Genomic DNA, 18,583 nt, shown 5'->3' with positions numbered 1-18,583 from the left:
AAAATGACAAAGAAAAAAATTACATTCTAGTACTCCTCCTTTAACCTTTTCCATAGTGACTTTGGCCAAGGTTAATGCATCTTCACCTCAAATTACAAAATGAGTGAAGAGTGGTCCTCCTATCCCCTCTTCCCTCCTATTCCTAAATGTAAGTGCACATCAGAATCACCTGGAGCATTTGTTAAAATGCAGATTCCTGGGATCCACTCCCAGAATTCCTGATTCCATAGATTTGGGGTAGGGCCCAAATTTTCATAATTTAAACAAACCCAGGTGATGCTGATTCCCTAGGGACCACATTTTGAGAACTACTATACTTGTGAAATAGTATTTTAGGAAACCGGTTCAATGTTATGTTATCACATGGTGACCATATCAGTGACTTTTTGCTAGGGGAAAATGTTAGAGATTGAGAATACTTCATTCAGTACATGATTAATGTATCAATTGGTCAATAAGTGTTTGTTGGTCACCTTTATGGTGAGCTTCCTAATGTACTTTGGTACTTCCTTAAGTCTGTTCTTTGTTTAGCAGGAGGCCACTATATGATGCTCCATATCAGGGGGGCTTGACAAAATTCAGAGGTTCATTTAGAATATTTCACATATATTTGCTATATTCAAAGTAACTAAAACATGAAGAAAACCTAAAATGCCATTTCAGTCAGTCCCTTGCTTTCCAAGCAGAATCAAACTTGAATAAATGATTATCCTAATTTTCTGCCTAACCTATTCTTAAAGAGACTGCCACATAGCTCAGTAAATTGCCCTGATGTCATTGACTTACTCTCTGATTTTATACCTTTTTTTTTTTTTTATGTCTAGCCCTGAGCTTCTTGCATCTAAGCCCATTTCTTCCTCTCAAGTCCTAAGTGGGAATAAAAAGCTACTATCTTGGGCATGGTTAAAATTTGTGTTCTAGAAGACTGCCATGAATAATCCCTGAGCCTGCCTTAGCTGAGATTCATCCATTTGCATTTATCTTTTCTATTTGCTAATAGTCTCCTCTCATAAAACTGCAGTTCTTGGATTAAGAGGGCCAGAACCTGAAATAATTTTATATTTGAACATAGTCTTGGGGTCTTTTCCTAGGATTTAGATCTTTTCTCAAAAAAACCTCTGCAAGTAAATATTAGGAGGTTTTGTGTATTAAACATTATCAAAATTGTGGAAGTCTCTTGACATATTTTATCACAATTCTTAGTTTCTCTGAAACTCTGAAATAAGACCATATCCATGGTTTTTTTCAACCATTACTAATATGGTTTCTAATAGATTATGAAACATTTTCTAAAGTAACCAAATTATGTCATCTGTTTACAAACTTTTTATAAATGAAAACAGCCAAAATCTTCTAATTTGAAGCAGAATGGATATGTTTTTAACTTTGTATGATTTTGCATACTCTGTTTAGCTAGGTTACTCAGACACTCATGTTAATGAGGTCAAGGTCAGAAGTTGAACATTGGGTAGGCCACTGAGCTTTGCTTTCTTTAACACTGACCGCTGTCTTTACCCTGACCAAATACTGGCTTTTGGTCACAGGAAGGAGGTATGTTCAGAACTGAGGAACCCTGATGGCAATAGACAGTCCAGGGAATGCAGGCCAGAAACTGGGTGAGTCTAGCTGGGGCTCTTGGAAGAGCACAGCAATGGACTCTAAGAAAATATCTAAACAGTGAGATTGAATCTTAAGTAAGCCTACCAGGAAGGAAAATATATGTGAGAAGAAAATTTGTTTGTGTTGTAAGTGTGACAGCCAGTAGAGGAGCCCAGGCTTGGGAGCTAGGGTGCAGCGTCAAGAATCTAGTCTCTGGGAGGCTGAAAAAGCAATTATTTTTAATAATAGTAATAATAATATTTAATGAGAATTATTAATGAGCCAGTAATTGTGCTAAGTTACTGTACTAACACTTACATAGGACTTATTCATTGAATACCCACAGTGACCCTATGATGTGGATACAGTTACTATTCCCATTTAACAGATGAGGAAAGTACATCATAGAGAGGTTAAGTAAGTCGCCCAAGGTTACACCATTTATTGTGGAGCCCCAAGAAGCAGATACATTAATATCCTTAATGCTGTTTTATAAATGAGGAAATGGACGGTCAAAGACATTAACTTTTCATACAAATGAATAGTAAGACAGGATTTGAAATGCAGCTTAGTGACTCCAGGGCCCATTCTTTTACTCTTTGCCAAACTGAGTTCCAAATGGTTGACTTATTGTAGGGAACGGTGTGTGAACTACTAGGACAGGGCCTAGTTATTGAAGTGCAGTCCAAAGTTAGAATTCAGCAATTAGAATGGTTTGAACAGCAAAACATCCAACAAGGCTGACTTGGTGCTGAGCACCTAATCCAGGTGACTTTAAATTCTCCCTGACCAGGAAAAGGGTTCATCCAGAACTGGGGTGAATCTGATTCTACAGGCAGAGACTAAGTGGATTAAATAGGGGGTGAAGGAATTTGAGGGGTAAGAAATAAGACAGTAGAAAGCAAGACAATGTGGATGGAATTTCATCTATATCAGAAAATAAGTAAGAGCTTATACTCATTAAAGGAGAATAAAAGGATAAAACTTGTCATCTTTGAATATAAAGCACCTGGCAACACATGGCATTGCCTTTTATGACATGAGAGAATGCCATATTGCATGACTAAATGAATAACATGTATATCTGGAAAGTGAATCAGTTAAATTCTTTTAATTTCAGCAATCATTCCGTCCACAATTCCTTGGTGTGGCTGAACAATTACAAAATGAAGGCTTCAAGGTATGTGATATTATTTTTTTAAGTTGTTTTCTGTCAGCATTCTATCTGCAAAAAAGAATACTGAAGAATATTAGCGAATAAAATAGCGCAAAATATAACCTCTCCACTTGAAAGATGTCTAACTTGATAGTTTCAAAACTTCAATGGAATAAACTAATTAGAAAGACTAGCTTTAAGTTTTAACACAGTTACCACAAACTCAATAAAATTTGCTGGCTAAAAATTTAGAGAGTTTTGCATACACAGAATTGGGATAAAGTTTCAATGTATTTCCATATATTTTCCATTTTTCCTTTTCCTGTTTCCATACAAAGTCATAGTTTCCAGGTGTTACGGTTACAGGCAAAAATTCTTTGCCATGAATATCTCCACACAAAGCCTGGTTCTGTAAAACAGAATGGATCCTAAGGCTCATTGGACCTGTGGTCATGAGGGTTTGTTGGCCAAATAACAATGAATTTTCAGCCATCAATAACTCTTTATTTTTCTCCTCTACAAAAGCAGTTACAATTGAGGTTATTAATTTTTTTTCTTACTGAAAATATTTTAAAAATATTTAAAGTGCCCATGACTCCAGATGCTGAGTCTAAATCTCTATTTCTGACATCATTTTGCATCTCATATTCACCAGTTTTTTCTGCTCTATGCTTTAAATGACACGTGTGTCCCAGTGGCGTCTTTGTTCTGTGAAAACTTTCCCTGTGATACAGTAACCGACTTTTCCATCTTAAATGCAGCTCTTTGCCACGGAAGCCACATCAGACTGGCTCAATGCCAACAATGTCCCTGCCACCCCAGTGGCGTGGCCATCTCAAGAAGGACAGAATCCCAGCCTCTCTTCCATCAGAAAGTAAGAACTGGGCAGAATATTCTGAGATAGCAAAACAGATGAAGGATTAACTTTGGGAACTAGTGTAATGTAAATATATCACCTGACTCTATTGCAAGTCTTCTAAAAGTCTTCTTAGTCATCCAATTTAAAATGACGAAATTGGTGAACGATAGTAAATCTTCCTTCTCATGAACTTTGCTATTACTACAAAACACATAATTCCATATATGTACATGGTGATATGTAGCATCTCTCAAAATGTCTCCTAATAAGTATCCATTCCTTGACTGACACCAAGATCTCAGTGATGAGAATCATGGGCATGAAGAATGTAATGCAGCACTCTGTATTTTACGTCATACTTACATTGTGTATATCAAGAATGCTCAGCTGCATTTCACTGAGGTTGTACATCAATGAATCAGTCAATTTACTGAGGACTTGCAGCATGCAGGACACTAGGGAGAGTGCTATGGTAATGTCATCTATTGTATTACCTAATTTGCCATTCTTTGATCAGGTTGGTTGTTATGCCTTAGGCTATGTCATCATTAGGTTTTTGGGTTTTTTTTTAACATCTTTATTGACGTATAATTGCTTTACAATGGTGTGTTAGTTTCTGCTTTATAACAAAGTGAATCAGCTATACATATACATATATCCCCATATCTCCTCCCTCTTGCCTCTCCCTCCCACCCTCCCTATCCCACCCCTCTAGGTGGTCACAAAGCACCCAGCTGATCTCCCTGTGCTATGCAGCTGCTTCCCACTAGCTACCTATTTTACATTTGGTAGTGTATATAAGTCCATGCCACTCTCTCACTTCGTCCCAGGTTAGCCTTCCCCCTCCCCGTGTCCTCAGGTCCATTCTCTATATCTGCGTCTTTATTCCTGTCCTGCCCCTAGGTTCTTCAGAACTTTTTTTTTTTTTTTAGATTCCATATATATGTGTTAGCATACGGTATTTATTTTCCTCTTTCTGACTTACTTCACTCTGTATGACAAACTCTAGGTCTATCCACCTCACTACAAATAACTCAATTTCTTTTCTTTTTATGGCTGAGTAATATTCCATTGTATATATGTGCCACATCTTCTTTATCCATTCATCTGTCGATGGACACTTAGGTTGCTTCCATGTCCTGGCTATTGTAAATAGAGCTGCAATGAACATTGTGGTGCATGACTCTTTGAATTATGGTTTTCTCGGGTATATGCCCAGTAGTGAGATTGCTGGGTCATATGGTAATCATATTTGTAGTTTTTTAAGGAACCTCCATACTGTTCTCCATAGTGGCTGTATCAATTTACATTCCCACCAATAGTGCAAGAGGGTTCCCTTTTCTCCACACCCTGTCCAGCATTTATTGTTTGTAGATATTTTGATGATGGCCATTCTGACCGGTGTGAGGTGATACCTCATTGTAGTTTTGATTTGCATTTCTCTAATGATTAGTGATGTTGAGCATTCTTTCATGTGCTTGTTGGCCATCTGTATATCTTCTTTGGAGAAATGTCTGTTTAGGTCTTCTGCCCAATTTTGGATTGGCTTGTTTGTTTTTGATATTGAGCTGCATGAGCTGCTTGTAAATTTTGGAGATTAATCCTTTGTCAGTTGCTTTGTTTGCAAATATTTTCTCCCATTCTGAGGGTTGTCTTTTCATCTTGTTTATGGTTTCCTTTGCTGTGCAAAAGCTTTTAAGTTTCATTGGGTCCCATTTGTTTATTTTTGTTCTTATTTCCATTTCTCTAGGAGGTGGGTCAAAAAGGATCTTGCTGTGGTTTATGTCATAGTGTGTTCTGCCTATGTTTTCCTCTAAAAGTTTATAGTGTCTGTCCTTACATTTAGGTCTTTAATCCATTTTGAGTTTATTTTTGTGTATGGTGTTAGGGAGTGTTCTAATTTCATTCTTTTACATGTAGCTGTCCAGTTTTCCCAGCACCACTTATTGAAGAGGCTGTCTTTTCTCCATTGTATATTCTTTGCTCCTTTATCAAAGATACACTGACCATAGGTGTGTGGGTTTATATCTGGGCTTTCTGTCCTGTCTCATTGATCTATATTTCTGTTTTTGTGCCAGTGCCACACTATCTTGATTACTGTAGCTTTGTAGTATACTCTGAAGCCAGGGAGCCTGATTCCTCCAGCACCGTGTTTCTTTCTCAAGATTACTTTGGCTATTCGGGGTCTTTTGTTTTTCTATATAAATTGTGAAATTTTTTGTTCTAGTTCTGCGAAAAATGCCATTGGTAGTTTGACAGAGATTGCATCAAATCTGTTGATTGCTTTGGATAGTACAGTCATTTTCACAATGTTGATTCTTCCAATCCAAGAACATGGTATATCTCTCCATCTGTCTATATCATCTTTAATTTATTTCATCAGTGTCATAGTTTTCTGCATACAGGTGTTTTGTCTCCTTAGGTAGGTTTATTCCTAGGTATTTTATTTTTTTTGTTGCAGTGGTAAATGGGAGTGTTTCCTTAATTTTTCTTTCAGATTTTTCATCATTAGTGTATAGGAATGCAAGAGATTTCTGTATGTTAATTTTGAATCCTGCTACTTTACCAAATTTGTTGATTAGCTCTAGTAGTTTTCTGGTAGCATCTTTAGGATTATGTACATCACTAGGTTTTGTAAGACACTTATTTCGGCACACAGTGTGAGCCTTCAGGAACACCATTACATCAACACTTATGGAGCTATGTGGCACGAGTACATGGGAGATAATTCTCAGGTGCTACAGGATGTTACAGCCTACTGAATGGCTAAGTTATACCAAATTCTATGTGATATACTATTTGATAGGGCTCTTAAGAAAGTAACCTAAAATTATTATCAAATTAATAAAAGAAGGGCACATTGTTCTGACTTTAGTAGACTTCTAATGATGCTATATGCCCTCCTTAGGGCTTTGTAAAACAATACTTCATGCTTTTGACATTTTGATTAAATGTCTCCTAGTGTGTGTAGTAGCCCAGCAACAAAATGTGAAATGTTTTAATTTAAAATCAGGCATCCTGTATTTCCACACCATCAGCTAAGGCACTGGGAAACAGGCAATGAGGTAAAGTTGATCTGCGGGGGGAGTATGGGGGCCGAATGGCCTTCAGTGCTGGAGGAACCACCTCCTGTAAAATAAATAATTGTCTGTCAAATTACCAATTCTTGCTATGGATAGATAGCATTTTAAAGAGAAACAAATATTTCCATTCGATTAGTTAGGCATTCACCAGAATTCTTTCAAGAACACAACAAAAATTTATAACCCCCAAATGTGTGTAATTTGTACATCTGCTTAGGAATAAAGGAGGGCAGGTGTCAATCAACTCAGTATGGCATGGACTTGAATGGTTAAGAGAGTAATTTACATTAGTATTTTAAAAAACTAATTATAAAACATACATAGTCTCCTGCAAACTTGTGTTTATTTTATTTATTCCTCCAGGTTGATTAGAGACGGCAGCATTGACCTGGTGATTAACCTCCCCAATAGCAACACTAAATTTGTCCATGATAATTATGTGATTCGTAGGACAGCTGTTGACAGTGGAATTGCTCTCCTCACTAATTTCCAGGTATGTTCTTTTTCTCAAAGATAACCTGCCTGAGGGTTTTTATTTCTGTGCCTCCCTTAAGAGTGCACATCTCTCTTCTCCCTTTCTTGTAACTTTCAGAATGGAGAAGAATTTCTAAATAGAATCTAAAATAATGGTCTATTTTGGTAGGTCATGGCCTATCTGAGACAGTTGATCAAGGAGTTGAGATAATCAGAAGCCATGGATAGCCATGGTTCTGTCATTACCCATACAATTATCCTTTAAATAACATATGTGGTGTGGCATGGAATAAAGATACACAATTTTATTCCATCATGTCTAAATTAAAGCCACCGCATAAAAGCAACAGGTTAATGATCATTGAAGATCCAGATACAGTGCCAGCACTTGTCCAATTCACAAGAAATGATTTCAGGAGGTATGTTCCCTTCTGCTTGGACATGACCCACCAAATTTATCACAGGGAGAAGAAATGTTTGTCAAGACTCATTAACTTTCTGCCCATTGTATTTTTCCCCCCTCAGTCAGTTTTAATCCCCATGGGGGGTGGGGGGAAAGAAGCTTATTCATGTTGAGGTCTGAGATACAGGAGAAAGTCCCCATTAGAGAAAAATGTTTGTGTCTTCCATCTCCTGCCCCTTTGAAAATTGGGAACAGAAACTGTGACTTTTCGCTCCTGCTTCATTAAACATTCACTTTCATTTCGTATGCGTTGCTAAGATTCCTACCCTTATATTTTCAGGTGACCAAACTTTTTGCGGAAGCTGTGAAGAAATCTCGCAATGTGGACGCCAAGAGTCTCTTCCACTACAGGCAGTACGGTGCTGGGAAAGCGGCATAGAGAAACGGATGCCCCATCTCCATTCTTAAATCAACCTAAGCCACTTTTTTATCTAAAGGAACTGATTCACAACTTTCTTTCCCAGAGACGAATATTGATATCAAGGTTTATTTCAGTTTACTTAGTTATGCCTTAATATTCTCTTCTTTCACAATTAAATTGTTGTCAGTCACTTTTTAAAAACCTTACTTAGAGGGTCCTTCCTGAGTAACTGTTCTTCACGAGAATTCCTTCGTTTACTAATGCCTTATTTTTGGTGGGCTAAGCTTACCTACATGCTTCTTTGCAGCTAACATTTTATGGTGCTGATTAACGATGATCAACGTCGAAAAAGTTGCTGCTCTATCTTCTGAACTCTTTACGGACACTATTGTCAATGTTTTTAAATACCATCTGCCGTACTCAGGACACTTTAACAAAGGCAGAATCCTATAAAAATGGTTAAAATTAAATATGGATTTAATTTATGAACTCCTCCATCATGATGTTTGTGTATTGCTTCTTTTTAATCATCATTCTCTCTGGCTTAACCAGGAATATCCTTATCCCCTCACACAGTGCTGAATTGGAGAAGTGTGGCAGAGGTCTTTAAAGTATGGATTTCTTTAAAGGACACTGGTGTGCAGTTTTGTGTTTTGTAGTATGTCAGCAGATGGTGGATACCGCTGAGGTGGTTTATTCTTGTTTTCCTTTGGATTTGTAACCTGAGCCAAGTGAAATCTTCAGATTTATGCCATCTCTGCACCCCCCCCTTCCTGCCAACTTTGGAATAACTTGGAAGTTATGTTCATTCCCTTCAGATTATAGATTCTGTTGATCTACTGAGTCCCACACTGCGATGAGCATTTTACACATTTTAAGCACAAGGTCCTTATTCCTTCTACATATAAGAAAAGTCCTTCCTACAGGCAGCCTTTGTCACTTTTAAACTTTTTGTGTTATTACAAGCACTCTAATTGTGAACTTTTAAATAAAATACTATCAACAAACAAGACAGTTGTATTCTTGCTATTATGTGTTCATTTATTTTTACATTGATACACAAAATCTGCTCATTTCTCTGATGAAACAGGGTTTTGGGCCAAGATTATATCTTTTTTCTTTTTCTATTCAAAGCCCTATAAGGTATGAACAAATTAATATTAAAATTAATGAAGCTTAAACTGTTACATTTCTCTTTTTTTCTCCTCCCATCCCTTGCTTATAAATCTCATTAAAAATTTATTATCTTTTTATGTAGTTATATACTACCCTTGATCTGGATCCTTTCAAACATACAGCTATAATCACACACTGACTAATGATTGCCACACATATATAATAAACTAAACTTTTAAAAAAGTCTTGCATAACACAGAGAAAAGCACTTGAACCCAGTCAGAGGCTGATCCATATCGTCTGAAAGATAGTGCCAATGGCCGTGGTGATACCATATCCCAGAAATACCAACTAAAACGTGGCTTTGTGAAATTTCTAAGATAATGAGGACATAATAGCTTTTATCCTTTCCCTTGATATAGATCTACAAGAAGACTTTTAAAATTTATTTTCCCCTTCTTTCCCTCTTGTTATCATTGTCGTTGAGACCTTCCTTACTTTTTTTTTTTTTTTTTTTTGTGGTACGCAGGCCTCTCACTGCTGTGGCCTCTCCCATTGCGGAGCACAGGCTCCGGACGCGCAGGCTCAGCGGCCATGGCTCACGGGCCCAGCCGCTCTGCGGCATGTGGGATCTTCCCGGACAAGGGCATGAACCTGTGTCGCCTGCATTAGCAGGCAGACTCTCAACCACTGTGCCACCAGGGAAGCCCAAGACCTTCCTTACTTCTTCCCCATAATATTATATTAATATATTCCCTGATCATCGATTCATTCACCTAAAAATATTTAATGAGTTTCTTCAAGTTTTAGTGTAGAATATACTATGATCCCTTCTACACCTATTATTCTGGTACTTTTCTGATGCTGTATTATTTGCACCATCACACCACCAGCACAACCATAATTAGTAACTAACATTATGGAGTATCTGCTATTCCTCAGGTAGTTCTAAGTCCTTTACACGAGTTAACCCATTTAATCCTCAAAATATCCCTATGAGTACCTGCTGTCATCTCCATATTATAAATAAACTGAAGCACCAGAAGTTAAGTAACATGCCCAGGGTCGCACAAAATGCAGTTTCATTTTTTTATATCTTGTATTTTAATGAAGACAGACATGTTAAAAAAATCATTTCTCACAGTGAAGAAAATGCTTGCAGAGATCAGGGAAAGGCTTTTCTGGGGAGATGGTCTCAGGTGTTGTCTTGTACAGTGTGTTGTAGTTCTCCAGGTAGCCTAGAGGATAAGCACATTCATTTGAAGAAATTACAAGCAGCCTGGTATAACTGGAGCTCAAGGCATGGGTGGAGAGAAAGAGCTATGGGGAGAGGTTGAGAATGAATTCTTAGTTATGTGTGTTTAAACCACATAGAAATTTTAAAACTTTTTATTTGGAAAGAATTTTGCACTTAAAAATTTGCAAAAATAAAAATAGTACACCCTTTACCCAGATTCACCTATTGGTAATATTTTATCCCATTTGATTTAGTATTGCTTACTCTATCTATCCTCTATCAATCATCTATCTATCATCTATCTATCTAAACACACATATGTATATACACACTCAGAGGAAGAGAAAAATTACACTTTGACCAAAAGTAAGCAGAGTGTTAGTGACCAATTTAGAAAAGTAACTCATAATTTGGAACAAACAGAATTGCTTGCTGAAAGTACCAAAAGGTCAAAGTAATAGTTAAGTATAAAGCCTTTCAATTTTTATATTAATTTGAAGAAACTATTTGTAAAATACAATAAAATGAGAAGAGTAGTAATAATCAAGCAGTACTGTTTCTAAATAATCCCTATATTTTTGTTCCTGAAATAAAGTGTTTTGAGGAAACGGAAGATGATACACACTCTCTCCAAGGTGCTGAAAATGAAATTATATTAATTTTTGTTTTTGTTACCTTTGGGTTTTCTAATGTTCCAAACTTTCACAAGACCTAAACACAAATAAATAATACATTCCATAGTTTGGTTGGAGGAGGGAAATGCAGGAAAAAAAGCAGATTTGTGTTCAGATTTGGCAAGGCTTTGTCCTTTTGGAACATTTGTACTCTTATATAAACAGGTTAACACATTCTAAAACCTCTGAATCTGTTATATATCATGAGTGCAGACAACATACGGGCTACGTCTGTCTGTAGAGCTGAATAAAAATCAAAGCAGCATTTTCCATACTGAGAATTCAACAGCGGGCAAGGGGGACCAGTCCTACTGAGTGGGATGAAAAGGAGATCAGCCAGCTTGTGAAATGAAGAAGAAAGAGGACTAAAGAATGATCCAATTAGAGATGTAGGATTTTATGGCTTTGGAAAGGTAAGTAGAGTATTTTAACTGTACTTTTGTCAAACTTTCCTCTTAAACAGCATTCCTACTGGAAACTTAAAAACAGGTACTACATTCATGTATCTCAACAGCTGCAGGTACTTGAACCTCAGCTTCTACAGTGTCCACAGCTTCTTGAACAGTGAAAGTGGAAATTATCATAGAAACAAACCAAGGCTGAATGCAGTTAAGCGCTCTATAATTACACACCAGTATTACCATTTGGATGCTGGTGCGGCTCCCTTGCAGGCACAGGTGCCATAAATGCTCACATACACCCAATGAAATCCATAAAGACCTTTCATTATATACCACTGGAGACACCCTTAGCTTGAAAAAGACTAGCTTAAATTTCCTTATTTCCTGTCTTTCTCTTACCACTTCTTTTCCCTTTGTTCTTATGTATAAAAATTCTATTTTTCTTAATGAATATTACTGTACTATTTTATGAGACTCTGTAGCAATTGGTGAGTGTGAGGGGAATGTGGCAGGAAGAACGTCCATCCTCCTCCTAAGCGGCTCCCTGGGCTCTGTGAAAAATTGGTAATAATTGTCCCTACTTCTCTTGTGCACAGCGTAGGGTGCAGGGGTTCCAGAAAGAGAGTTTAAGTACCTACAGCTGTTGAGATCAATGCAGTAATGAATAAAAAACAGCACAAAAAATAAACCTCAGCAAGTCAAAATTAGCACCATTTGTGAGTGCTCCTTGTTGCTTTAAGATCATTTTTAAAGTCTTTACAACTTTCATTTTATAAAGGACTTGTGTTCACAAAGAAAACTATTGATTATTGACCAAAACAAAAAAAATAGGTTTTTCTGGTAGCGTTAAAGGTTCACTTTCTCTCTCCTGAAACTACCAGCCTAGCTAATTATTTCATTAAGGTGTTTCCTAGAAGAAACACACAAACTCCAGAGAAGTGCTTTTGTTCATCAAAGGAAGAAACACAAGCAGTCTCACAAAAAAATCAAAAATGCTGTGTTCCCAAGTGATAATTTCCCACACAAAGCTAAGTGCTGTTGGCAGCTGCAATGAAGACAGGTGAGATATGAGCATGCAGAAAAGAGAGAGAATCCAAATGCTCAAAACATGTTATTAAAAAAGAGAAATAACTTGAAAATGTACGTATTTTATTAATAAAAATACACTCTAATATCCAGTGTCTAGATAACTATATTTTCCTTTCTGAAATCTAAGCACATTTAGTAATCTCCTTCATAGTCTCTCTTCTACCTGCCTATGCAAGGTCCTGAAGGATGAAATATGGCATGGCTTTGAGGTCATTAGCATAACAGAAATATTCTGCTAAGTGTTTCCCATAACTCTTTACAAATTTCCACATAGAATGCTGCAAATGAAATTTATATGGAATAATTTAATTAGACTAATATTTATTTTAATCTCTCCATTCAAGAGGAGTTACATATGGATCCTTTTTAAAGAATGTTTTCTAATTAAACTAAGGACATAATTTCATATTATTTGCCAGGTTTTATATGCTTTCCTTCCCATTCATAATTAAAATATATAGGGAGCTGCAGGGGGAAAATGGTATTGTTGCAGTTAAGATGTGAGTGAATAGGAATTTTTAGAGATTGTTTTAAAACCATGAGGCACAAGCATTTGAAGTAAATTAGGTTCACACTTTATTCATTATATCAGAATAAGATAAAGCAACGCTGAATTGACTTTCCCCATGTCGAGGGGCCTCCAGAGCAAAAAGTTACCTTGTGCTAAATCTATCATTACCTGCCTTGGTGTACTGTGTGAAGTCCCGTTTTCTTCAGAAGTAATTCACTCACTCTAGGGTCTGACTCTGTTGAAATCTGTGGATCTTTGGGGCCCCAGGGACTTATAAATGTAAACACATGGTACTTTGTAGACTGATTCATCAGGGAATGGACCGTGGCTTACCCTAATTGGGTTTTGCCATGCTAATCTCTCTGGAAGGGTGATTTCAAACATATTTTCAGAAGTACATGAAACACATGGTTCTTTGATTACCATATTTGTACTAATGTCCATATGAAGGGGTTGCTTTTAATCAATGATGGTTTTCTTTGATCCATTGAGGTTATTCCACTATAAATAATTCCAGTTCATCTCAGCACTTATTTTCTTCAACCTGAAACCTAGAGCTGAAATCATGAGTCTCTGGTACTTACACAGATCTACAGAAAGTAAGGACATATTTCCCTGTTACATTCCTGGAACCTAAATTATAATAGGTGTTCAAAACTATTGAATCCACAAAATTTTGATTCTTAAAAATGATTGTGGTGCAAAGTGTTTGATCAGAATGATTGTGTTCCTGTCCTCCCTTTTAGTTATAAGTTCCTATCTCGTCCTTTGGCTAACGGATCTTGATCCAGTTTACAGCGGACCTCCAGTCTTAATTCCACTCTTCATAAATTTAGGGGGTTGCAGAGTTTTTAAAGGAAACCCTGTAAACACTAATTTTCCAAAATCTTCAATCAACTTTCTCCTCAAGACTAGATCAACAAAATTCTCTTCAACCTTAGTTATTGTTTCAGTAATCTTATCAATACTTGTGTATATCTCAGTGACCATGATTTTAAATAAGCACATATTTATCAACCTCCAAGAGTTATGTTTAATCTATAACTTCAGTTGTTCTTTCTCCATTGTAGTTTGCTCATGGCCACTCACTTACCATTCCTTTTTCATCTTTATAACTGCTTATTATAGACCAGTTCACACAGAATAGCCATGCAAATCTACTTTTTGGTAGAAAATAGACAATTTAAGAGTGTGTACTTTCTTGTATGTAGTATCTCTGTATCACTTTTCTTTAGCTGTTTGTGTCTTATATTTATTCATTAAATTCACAAACATTTATTGAACATCTATAAATAAAATAGATTTTGACTTATGAAGTTTACAGTTTAGGGGTGGATGCAGAGAGTTTAAAAAAACTATTATGATAGAACTTGATTAATGCTTTGGTAAGGGAAATTTAAGGGCTATGTGAACACATGCCTAGGGCAGATCAGGACAGGCTTCCATAAACTGGAACCCGAGGGATAAGTAAGAATTTGCCAGGTGAAGAAGTGTGGTGTGTTCTACAGTGTGTATGCACAGTGAAAATAGCGTGTGTGAAGACCCCAAGGCAAAGAAAACATACTGCGTTTGAAGAATTGAAGAAGGCTGAGTGTGACTGGAGCATCACTCATGCATGGTTGATAGTGAGGCTGGGAAATAGCACAGACTAAACCCTAAGCACCCTATAAGCCATGTTAAGGAATTTGGACACTTTGCTAAGGATAGCAGGAAACTGTTGAAGTTAAGTTAAAAGGTGACATAATTACTTTAGCATTTTGGAAAACTCACTTTGACTGCAGAACGGAGAATGGATTGTATGAACGAGGATTGGAGGCAGAGACTAGTTAAGAGGCTAATGCAGTGATCTGATCCAAGACAGAGAGAGAGAGAGAGAGACAGAGAGAGAGAGAGAGAGGGAGAGACAAGAATCACTTGGACTGGAATAGGAAAGAGAAATCAATTTGAAGAATGATGTATTTGGGAGTAAGAACTGTCATGATTTGTTTGGATGAGTGAGAGGGGTTACTCAGATTCAGAGCTCCATGTTTGCCTGAGCAAATAGGTGAGAGATCATGTGATATTTTTGGCATTAATAAACACAGGAGTTAGTACTGGGTTTTGGTTAAAAATGATAAGTTCTGTTTTAATCACGAGAGTTTCAGGTGTCCATGAGAGGCAGAATGGAAATGGTGTGTAGTCAGTGGTTAAAAGCCAGACTCTGGAACCAGTCTTCTTGGGTTTGAATCCAGCTTCTTGACACTCAGTAGCTGTGTGACCCTGAGCAGGTTATTTACATTTTTCATACTTCAGTTTCCTCCATAAAATGGGAATAATAATCCCTATTCATAGGCTTGTCATGATTGTAAGATTGAGAAAATGAAATTAGGTACTTCAAATACTGCTGGGTACAGAGTAAGTGCTATGGTAAGTGTTAGCCATTATTATCATTGTTGTTGTTGTTATTGTGACGGAACATCTAAATGGAGATGTCTAGTGGGCAACTCTATATTTAGTTTTAAAGATTGGAAAGATATCGCTTATAAGTAAGTACATAGCTTATTCAATATCTATCATATACTGGGGGAAAAAGAGCCCTAAAAGAGGAAATTCTAATAGTTATTATTAACCTCTTTGCAATATAAAAATGAAATTCATGCAATATTAAAATGTTTTGAGATTTCTGAACAAAAATGTCTTCTAGGAAGACAAAATTGCAAATTGTTATTTTTCTTGGTTGATAAGAAAATTTAGTTCAGTGTCATATTATACTACTTGGACTAAAATAACAAGTTTTAATATTCTGCTAATCAGATTAACCCAATCTGAAATAACTTTGATATGTCCATCAGAAATAGTATAATCATATTGAACAAAACCATGAAATTATATGGAGTAATTTGATTGCACAAATTTGGGTTTCTGGAAGGACCTCTGTGACAGTTTCACAGATAGTTTCTCTGTATGCTGGGGTTGGACATTATACTTATTCATACCATGACAAGCTCTGATTTTCTGGGAAGTGTAGTCACTTTGATTTGAAGGTTTTGATTATGATTGAAGTGGTCCTGAATGAGCCCAAATGAAATTTAGATTTTTATGGGAAGGAGTGACAACATGTTGAAGTAGTTGGTAGTCAGACAGGTGTTTATTGGCATGAGTTGACTGCCAGGGCCACTATTGCTTTAGGCTGAAGGATAATAGTAATGATCTTAATGAAGGTGAACATATTTTGAGCACTTACTCTGTATTCTGTGATATGCTAACATTTAAATTATATGACATAATTTTAATGTTCATTGCATCCTTAATTTACAGATGTGAAGAGAGGTAAAGTGACTGCCCAAGTTCATACAGAGGCGAAAGGAGGAGGTAGAAAGAAGCAGTAGGTCTGGGAAGGAGATGGGGCTGCAGGGGAGAGTCAACGAGAGGGGAAAATCAAAGAAGTTGAGAGAGGAGGTCAGGATGAGTGGATAACTAGATGAAGGAAGAGTTGGGTGTTGTCCAAATACTTATTTGGTCACATGAACTGATTTGGGGGTCCAGGTGAAGATGTTAATGAAAATGTGAATTATGATCAGAAGCTGTGGAAGCTTTCAGTGGACCCAGGGGATAAAGAGTTCTGCCAGGTGAGCAGCCAGTGTGCATGGACTCATTTATGAATACAAAGGAGATGCACTCTGAGGGGCCAGTAACAGGGGAGAGTCAGAGATCCATGTTTATTGATCTGGATCCCAACACGGAAGTGAAATCTGCTTATAAATGTGAAATGACTTCTTTAGAGCCTGGGGACTTTGAGGTTATGTGATGACAGAATGTCAGGTTTGATTTTTTGTGGCAGAGCCATCTATCATTTTCTGCTGTGGTTATTTATCCATTGCTGTATAACAAACTACCCCAAAACTCAGTGGCTTAAAACAACTTTTTTATTACATCTCACAGTTACGTAGGTTAGATATTTGGGCCAGACTTGGCTGTATGATTCATCTGCTTTTGTGACATTGGTGGGGTCATTTTGTATACTCAGCCAGTAGTTGGGTTTGTTTTGAAGGTCCAACATGGCTTCACTCACATATAGTGCCTTGGAAAGAATGAATGGAAGCATGGCTCCAGTTGAGACTGGCGACCAGAGTGCCTACATTTGGCATCTCCAACATGGTGATCTCAGGGAAGTTGAACTTCTTACATGGCAGCTGGCTTCCTCCCAGAGTAAGCATTTGAAAGACCTAAGTGGAAGCTGCAAGTCTTATGACCTATCCTTGGAAGTCTCAGAATATCACTTTCTCCACATTGAAATTGGTCAAATACACCAATAAAGCCAGGTCAGATTCAAGGAGACAGAGAAATGAAACTCCACCTATCAATGGGAGAAGTAGCAAAGAATTTATAGCTGTATTTAATTAATCACACATCCCTAACTCCAATTAGATAACTTGCAAATAATTTCAATTGATTCAAGAGTCTAAAGACTTCTGTGCATCATCACCATCATGCCTGTAAACGCCATTCACAGTGCAAATCTCATCAGCAGTGTATGAACAGCATTATCTTCTTTGAAGACATACCTGGCTCTCCCATGGCACAAAGTAATACTTTGCTGTTGAAGCCTAGGTGGTACTTTAAAGTCAACCGAGGTCAAGATCTTTAATAATAGTAATTCTGACTGAATCAAAAGGAAAACAGAGAATCATTGCCAGAAAGATCTATTTGGATGAGGTTTAGAAAAGAGATAGGCAGGAAGTTCTGAAGCAGCTGTGTAGCTACAACTAGGAGCAGACTTGTCATCCTTTGGACATGATCTACCAAAAAGCCACCTACATATAGTATACATACATATGAGATTTTATGGTATTGATCACAGTGCTCACACCAGTAAGCATGTGAAAGGTTTTAGAGAAATGAGTGTACATGTATGTGTGCCTACTTTTGTACCCTTTAGCCAAGCAAGGGTACTGGAGTATCATGATTAAAATCTGGATTTCTTGGGCTTAAAGTATGTCTTCACTGTTAACTGGCTGTATACCTTTGGGCAAGCTGTCTAAACTCCTTGTGCTTCAGTTTCCACATTACTAAAGAGGGGGCAGTAATAGTACCTAGTTTATAGAATTGTAGTTCAGGTAACTAAGATAATCCATGTAGACTGCTATAGAAAATTACCTGGTACACTTAATAAAAGTACATTTATTAAGCAAAAGTTTAATAAATGTTAGTTTTCATAATTATTTTTTAAGAATGAACAGCTGATTTCTGGGGTCAGCTTAACCTTTTGTGGATAGAAGCGTCATTAAATCCATAATGCGCTTGTTAGTACAATTCAAGGGATGATCTCACTCATTTACAACAGTCAACTCACAACAGGATCTGACCAAATCAGAATGAAGTTTGAAATGTTTTGTCATGTTTGTGCTCTCAAGCACAGAGGTACCTAAATATCAATGAAAAGACAGATATCTGGCTGTTCAGAGATGAGAAGGAAATACTTCTCTTAATGGATAATAAAGAGAGAAAGTCTCTAAGGTGCAGAAAATGACAATTATATAAAGACACATCCAGGAAGTTAGTTCCTAACTAATGTTTCCCA

At 37.0% G+C, this 18,583-nt stretch overlaps 1 protein-coding gene and 1 pseudogene across 2 annotated transcripts in view; both read left to right on the top strand.

Moving 5' to 3' along the window:
* CPS1 (carbamoyl-phosphate synthase 1) overlaps positions 1–9,022 on the top strand; it is a 135,250-nt gene extending 126,228 nt beyond the window's left edge. The window contains exons 35-38 of the mRNA XM_082630484.1: positions 2,720–2,779; positions 3,517–3,629; positions 7,061–7,190; positions 7,915–9,022. Coding sequence (XP_082486610.1) covers positions 2,720–2,779; positions 3,517–3,629; positions 7,061–7,190; positions 7,915–8,013 — 402 coding nt within the window. The 3' untranslated portion in view covers positions 8,014–9,022. The remainder of the gene's footprint in view (positions 1–2,719; positions 2,780–3,516; positions 3,630–7,060; positions 7,191–7,914) is intronic.
* LOC309809837 (synaptotagmin-like protein 3) overlaps positions 8,329–18,583 on the top strand; it is a 34,285-nt pseudogene continuing 24,030 nt past the window's right edge. Inside the window, exons 1-4 of the transcript in view lie at positions 8,329–8,411; positions 11,486–11,676; positions 16,321–16,374; positions 16,549–16,631. The product of the transcript in view is annotated as a synaptotagmin-like protein 3 (transcript). The remainder of the gene's footprint in view (positions 8,412–11,485; positions 11,677–16,320; positions 16,375–16,548; positions 16,632–18,583) is intronic.

This window comes from Mesoplodon mirus (assembly GCF_964341445.2).
Source record: "Mesoplodon mirus genome assembly, chromosome: 8".
In the NCBI taxonomy this organism is placed as follows: Eukaryota; Metazoa; Chordata; class Mammalia; order Artiodactyla; family Ziphiidae; genus Mesoplodon; species Mesoplodon mirus.
This window is presented reverse-complemented; position numbering and strand designations above follow the sequence as displayed.